The 7,431-nt window shown below is 38.3% G+C and overlaps 1 protein-coding gene across 2 annotated transcripts in view; it reads right to left on the bottom strand.

The window, feature by feature from the left end:
* The window catches only part of LOC111873919 (AFG3-like protein 2), a 44,459-nt gene that overhangs the window by 16,063 nt on the left and 20,965 nt on the right, over positions 1–7,431 (bottom strand). For both annotated transcript variants that reach the window (XM_023869012.2, XM_023869013.2), the window contains exons 6-10: positions 5,661–5,799; positions 5,097–5,215; positions 4,261–4,382; positions 2,356–2,509; positions 870–1,097 (exon numbers count right to left, since the gene is read on the bottom strand). In XM_023869012.2, coding sequence (XP_023724780.1) covers positions 870–1,097; positions 2,356–2,509; positions 4,261–4,382; positions 5,097–5,215; positions 5,661–5,799 — 762 coding nt within the window. The remainder of the gene's footprint in view (positions 1–869; positions 1,098–2,355; positions 2,510–4,260; positions 4,383–5,096; positions 5,216–5,660; positions 5,800–7,431) is intronic.

Below are 7,431 nucleotides of genomic sequence, written 5' to 3'. Positions count from 1 at the left end.
CGTGAATAGTGCAAGAGGACGCGGCAGGTTGTTAACTGCATTCCTTTCCTAGAATCTCGTCTAACAGGACCTCACATTGTCTACTTACCCTATAGCGTTCCTGCCTAAACCCAGAGAAGTGCAGTAGCGAAAAAAACATGGCAATGAAACGGAAAGTTTTAAGCATTGAAGAGAAAGTTAAAGTGATTCATGAAATATTGTGTGTATTGTCAGTGAAAAGCTCTGTTATATGTCTTTGATATTACACATTTGGGCAATTCCATGTTAATGTTACGTTAGTCTGTACTTAACTATGTATTTCACTAAAAAAATGCAACATTTTAACTCGGTTTTTGGTAGATTTTTACGTGACTAACATAAGGCTACTGTGGAAGTGCCCACTTCGGTTACAACATTCGTTTATAACGACACTATTTTTAGGTCCCTCTGATGACGTTATAACCAAGTTCTACTGTATTTCAAATTAAATTCTGCAAAACACCTCAACAAAACACAAGGTATTTGATCTACAGCCTGTACTAATCATTTACTCAATATCAGCCACCTTGACTTTGAATTGTTACATGTTGAGGATCCTTATTATTCTCCTGTGACTACAAGGCAATGAAGACACTGCCAAGTGTTCACATATGGCTGTCTCTTCAACTTCATATCTGTGAAACAGTCTGTACCTCAAAGGAGCAGAGTTTCAAAAACATAAAAATATGTTGTCACTCTTATACATGTTATGCATTCATGTAACATTATAAACACTAAATGAATTCAAAATTCCATTATTAAAATTCAATTCCGTGCTCAGCCAGTTCAATATCAGGGATATTAAAATGCCTACGAAGTCAATATTTGTCTCGTTATCAGCCTACACATACCGGTAAATCCTGGCGTAAGTGCTGCCATCTTCCTTGCCAAGTCTATTTTATCCAAATTAGTTTTCAATGGCTGTAGATGAACTTTGAAAATAGATGCTCTACCCTTGATGTCTGGTGCTGGCACAAAGATCTGCCGATCAAACCTTCCTGGACGTAGCAAAGCTTTATCTAAAATGTCAACCCTGTTTGTAGCTGCCAGAACTACAACATTGGTGGTGGTATTAAAACCTGCAACATTATGAACATATGAGCAACTTGTCATCTGTGTAACCTCTGACCATGAAACTGTACAAACATCCAATAACTAACTATAAAATCTTAAACAAATATATACCTGTTTAACTATATCAGACTGAAAGAACATTTTATGCAGATACGGTCTTCTGGGATGTGATGCTATTTAGTCTTACCAAAGGTTCAGAGGAACTGCAGTAAACATTTCCCAGACTATAAGGCATCACATTCCAAATAGTAATCTTCACAGTGGCCAAAATGGACACACCAAATCTCACAAGTATTTACCAAGAGTTTTATTATTATTATTATTATTATTTGGAGGGGGTGGGTTTCCCCATGCACTGTGACCATTTGTTGATCTATTGTGCGCCCCCTTTAATTATTCTAACTAGTCGCCATGCCCTTCCAGTACTTGTGCTCACTATCAGCCCCATTCTGCCAGCGAGGTCAGCCCTGTTTGGTAGTGGTCCCCGATACTTCCTCATCTACCGTAGGAATTGGTCAGAGGTCTCCTACAGACATGAGGATCTTTTACGTGCAGTAAATCTATGACACGGGACACATGGCTTAAAGTCCCTCCAGGAGGACTTGTTCCCTGAATTTTTCCACCCTTAAAAATTCCACGACCTCCACTGGGTTTGAACCAGCGTACCTTGAGCCATGAGGTGGGAACATTACCCCTAGACTACGGAGGCCACTTTACCAAGAGTTTTGGTGACAATAAAAAATGATTTTGTGCTTCTGTAGGCAAAACACGCACATACATGTGTACATGCATGAGATAAATAAATGTAGAGAAAGGAAACAAGGAGTCTGCAGACACATCATATCTACTTTCCTTTAAACAGGGAAATCCAAAAATTATAAATTATTAATAATATAACCTGGTGGTCAAGCCAGTTGCATCATTTGCACTAATATAAAAGCTGTGAGATATAATCTAAGAGATTTCCACAATTCTGGTATGCAAAATTTGCCATCTTTACCATAAAACAGTTACAGACCTAATTTTTGGTGTTCCTATCTACCAAACAAAACAAAAAACAAACTCCGTGATTTTAGTCCGCAAGCAAACTATACTGACCAGGCGACTCCATAAGCTGGGTGGGGGAGACGAGAGAGTGGATTCAGACACAGACGGGGAAGGCGGAACAGACACATTCAGACATGATGGATATCATTCAGATATAAAATGACTTTAGTCACAGCTTTACACCTTAAGGGAGAATTTAAAAGTTTACAAGCTTACCATCCATTTCAACGAGTAATTGATTCAAAGTGTTTTCTTGTTCTGAGTGGCCACCAAAGCTGCGACCACCACGCTTCCTACCCACTGCATCTATTTCATCAATAAACAGGATGCAAGGGGCATGTTTACGAGCCATGGAGAACATGTCTCGAACCTAGAAATATACCAACACATTGAGAACCTAAGATATTCAAAGAATTTATACACAGCCTGAAAATCATGCCTCATGCCTTGCAGTTCATTTCAATCTTCATATATTACTGATCTTCTTAAACAACATAGTTTATTTTTAGTTTTTTTAGGGTGGGGTTAGACTGAGTCCATCTGGTATGTCAGTCACCAACTGGCATATTATACCAGCCCTGGATGACAGATGATGAATGTGGAACAGCCAGTGGAATGAAGATTGGCAGGGGAAACCGAAGTACTCAGAGAAAATCTGCCCCAGTGCCACTTTGTCCACCACATATCGTACATGATCTGACCTGCGCTCAAATACGGGCTGCCGTGTTGGCACTAATCACCTGAACTAAGGCACAGCCAAAGCAACATAACTGTGGTACTTCATGATTAATTCTTTATTATATTTAGATGTACCATGGAAAGGAACAAATACTGTGACAAATCAAGATTACATTCAAATAAAAATTAAAAACAGATTAAATTCAGGAATCCTTGTTACGGTTCAGTTCACAAAACTTTTCTTTCCCAGTAAAAAAAAAGTAAAAAGTAAAGCCATCCCTGTACCAAGCCGTGAAGGGCCATAGGGTTGTGAGACGTTGAGGGTCCTACACTATCTAGACAATCGGCTCAAAGATGGCGGTAAGGTTGTCAGCCTTATGCGCTGGCCGCACTTTACTCTCCAGGAAAATTATTTTTAATTAATTCCTGGTACTCATTTCCCAGGGCCTAGTGCGGCTGGAAGGATTATGTCAACTGAAAAAAATCCAATGACCTCATCAGGATGTGAACCCGCGACCTTCCAGCTTGTAGCAAAGCCTCTCAACCACTATGCTACCACGTTTCCAGTTCCTATATAAAATAATTAAGATAAAATATGCCAAACTATAACTTTACCTACTGTTTTACAATGAAATTCTCATATAACGTTCCTAAATTTAGTGTTCTCCCTCATTTAATGCTCAAGTTCAATGATCCCAAGCAAAGAAATTCAGTGCTAAATTTCCTCCACTTAAAATGTTCTTCAGTTTAGTCTTCAAATCCACTGCTCCCCAAAGAAACCTTAAATGGAAGTTTTACTGTATATGGGTATAAAACTTGGCTTCTAACCATGAGGTAGAAACACGACCTAGATGGCTTTTGATAACATGGTGCTGAGAACTCTGAGACCAAGGAGCGAGGAAATAAGAGTAGAATACTGAATGATGAGATCTGAGGTTTTCACAGTAGTAAAAACTCAGATTTTGGTCATCTGAACTAATGACACCATGAGTGGTTACTGATGTTTTGCAGTAACATGCTTCAGACCCTGAAGCTCGAAGCAAAAGGTACCTGTGAATCAATGATAACACATACAGGACTGTACAGTCATTATACAGGAAACCAGAATCTAAAAAAAAGAATGCTAGTGAAGAATTTATAATTTGTGTTCTTCAGCTAACATTGCTAGCGTGATCAAATCACTCTAGATGAGACAATTAGGGCATCTATCACACATCACACATCCTAAATGGATTAGACCACTTGAAAGGCAGAGATAAGATGATAATATTAAAACAGATCTTAGAAGTAATCAGTTAACAGTACAGTAACTGTGAACTTCAGACACAGTTAAAAGTAAACAACTATAATTTACAGCTATTAAGTTCTGGTTGTTGTAAACTTGACAATCAGAAAGAGTTTTCATACAGGAATAAACAAAGCACAATCTCTGAAACAATTTACCCTTGATGGTCCAACTCCCACAAACATCTCAAGGAATTCCGAACCCGAAACGGTAATAAACGGAACATTGGCTTCTCCAGCTGTTGCCTTTGCTAGCAATGTTTTCCCTGTACCAGGTGGTCCTGCAAATCGATTTAACATGGCATGCCCTTTACAATGGTCTGAAAGTATTTCAGTCACATATTACAAAATCTACAATTATCAGGTTATATGAATCCATAAATGTACTAAAAATGGATAGTCCCAATGTGTCATCATTTGAAAGAGAAAACTAATGTCAATTGTTCATACTAAGACCTACACATAAATCATAATTATTCAGATTGCATCAACTATTGATGGTATGAACACACATTCTGTATTTTAGGCACATAAATTTGAAAAACACACATAAAGATGGGATCATGCTTTACAGAAAAATCCACATATACCAGTAAAAGTAAAAGCAAAGTTTTCCCTGTGCTCACCAGTACCTTCCCCAAAGCTCTAGTGTTCATAGTGACGAGTTATGAGAATTTATTTCAAGTACCATATATATCAAATCAAGATTTCATTCATACTGAATGGTTCAGATATAAGTGTTCAATGCAGAGAAGACATTAAATAATCTTCATAGTCAAGTTTCGCCCATGGGCCAAAGGCTGGAAATCTATAATGCACAAATTTAAAGCTTATGACATTTAACTATTCCAAAATAATGGATTACGTTTCAAAAAAGTACTAAAGTTTAAAATAATCAGTGAATTCACCAAATGACTAACATTTACTTTTAAGCATTAATGGAAGGCAAACAGGACAAATGACTGAATAAACATTAATTAAGAAGTAACATGTACCTGTTAACATGGCTCCCTTTGGAATCTTAGCACCTAGATCTATGTACTGCTGAGGATTTTTCAAGAAATTGACAAATTCCATAATTTCCAGTTTTGCTTCCTCACAGCCTGCAACATCCCTAGAAAAGGATAAATACTTGAAAATATGCTTATACAATAATCCATCTGGCTCTCCAGATATGATATTTCTCTTTTCAAGAATAAAATATTACCATTCCATGGTGACACACTAATTCAGTGAATTAGGAATGAAGAGGTGAGGAAAAGCAAAAAGTACAAAATGAAAGACAATTTAAAAACAGTTACTCATTACTTCAGCCAAGTTAAACTAACAAAGGAAGCTAAATTACCTATTATCTGGATTACCTTTTATACACATGTCTGTTATACAATTCTCTGGAATTATATGAAGACAGAAAACATGTTGTAAGAGAAAGTTTATGATACAATCAATACATATAAAATAGGCATTACAGCTAATATAATATAGTAATAGATTTTACTATTCCAGATTCAATTTTACACTGCCTCCCAAATCAGATGCAAATTTCTCTATATACATACTTAAATCTAACTCCAATTTCATTAGAATTTATAAGCTTAGCAGTAGACTCCATGACTCCACCAAAAATACCACCTCCTTTCCGTCCACCTCGAGCACCCATCATTTCTGCAGAACGTCGCATCATATATATCAGGAATCCTACAAACAGAGTATGGGTCTCATTAAGCAAACACACTCTTGTGGTGTATTTAACAAATCACATACTATCTTCGCTTTATCTGCACAATACAAATACAGTTTATACTTTACTTGTAATCACCATACTCATATAAACATAACAACAAATGGAGTCCATTAACTGGAGCTTATGCATAAGAATAGCCTTCACCTTTTACATGATACAAAATGACATGCAGGGTTCATGCTATAATCTGAAATATAACAGTAATTTTTATTTTTCAGTCATAATTTTAAATCATAAGCTATAAATTTTGAATGAGGCTGTTTTTAAGTAAAAAGTTACACTGTGACAACATAAAACCTCAAAACTAACTGTAAAAGTATCAGGCAGTGAGACTATGATGCACAGCGATGCCAGTAATGTTGGGTAATTATGAATTTATAACTTCTACTACAAAGTCTATACTGACAGAGACATTAATGAAAAGGCACAGTAAGACCTTCCTTTGAAATACAAGTGAATTGCATAGTGTGACGTATCTGCGCTATGCAGGACATCCCCTCCCCAGCTAGCAGTGACATAATACATTCGGAGCGTTGCCGTTGCTACGGTAATAGGCCAGTCAACACCCCGCCCACTCCCTTGGTGATGTGACCAAGGGATGTCGCGGTTGCTATGCAGCAGTAAACAACTCCCAACAGCGTTGCTAGGCTATCGGCAAACACGGCGTCAGACAACAGCAGTACCTAGCACGTAACTGTTTTCTGTCTTGTCCATGCCAAGGCTAAATAAGGAGCAGTGAACATTATTCACAGTTAGTTACAAGTTAGCCAGGGTGTGAGTAGTCAGTCAGTTAGTAGTGAGTGATTAGACAGTGAGTATTGAGCCAGTTAATAGTGAGTGAGTACTAGAGAAAGAGTAACCAGTCAATAGCTGTCTATCTTTCATTGGCATATTTGTGATACTGCCAATGGCAGTAAGGTTGAGATTGTAAATGGTGTGACTGTAAGAGCGAGTGTGAAATAAAATTCGCTATATCCAATACGGCGTGAAGTTACTTGTTGCGTTATACTAGGTGGTTCAAATATGACCGGGACTGTTTTTTCTGTAAACAAGCCGCACTGTGCAGCAGCTGTGCGACCTTGAGAGATTGTAGCCACAACCTCCACTCTCCCTCCTGTTAGGGTTAGAACCTGTTCAGTGCTGTCTGGGAGTTGCTAGAGGGATGAGCAGACAGAAGGTACTGCAGAGCGTGGAACAACGCATTGTGATCAAATTCCTTGTTGGAGAAAACGTCCCATCCACTGAAATTCACCACAGACTCCAACAACAGTATGGGGAAGAGTGTCTCTCACAGACCCATGTGTTTGAGTGGTGTAAGTGCTTCAGAGAGGGCAGAGAGCGCGTGGAGAATGAACCACATGATCATCGGCCATAAACATCTGTCACCAAGCCAAACATTGATCGTGCAGACGCACTTATTCGTGAGAATAGGTGCATCACTATCAAGGGACTTGGAGCAATGCTGTCCATCAGTGTTGGTAGTGTAGAAGACATCGTGAAATATCACCTGCACTATCGCAAGGTGAATGCATGGTGTGTACCATGCACTTTGACAGACGTGAACAAAATGGTGCGCATGCAAGTTT

The sequence above is a fragment of the Cryptotermes secundus genome, unplaced genomic scaffold (assembly GCF_002891405.2).
Source record: "Cryptotermes secundus unplaced genomic scaffold, Csec_1.0 scaffold639, whole genome shotgun sequence".
NCBI lineage: Eukaryota > Metazoa > Arthropoda > Insecta > Blattodea > Kalotermitidae > Cryptotermes > Cryptotermes secundus.
Note: the sequence above shows the minus strand (reverse complement) of the source record. Positions and strands in the feature narration are given on the sequence as shown.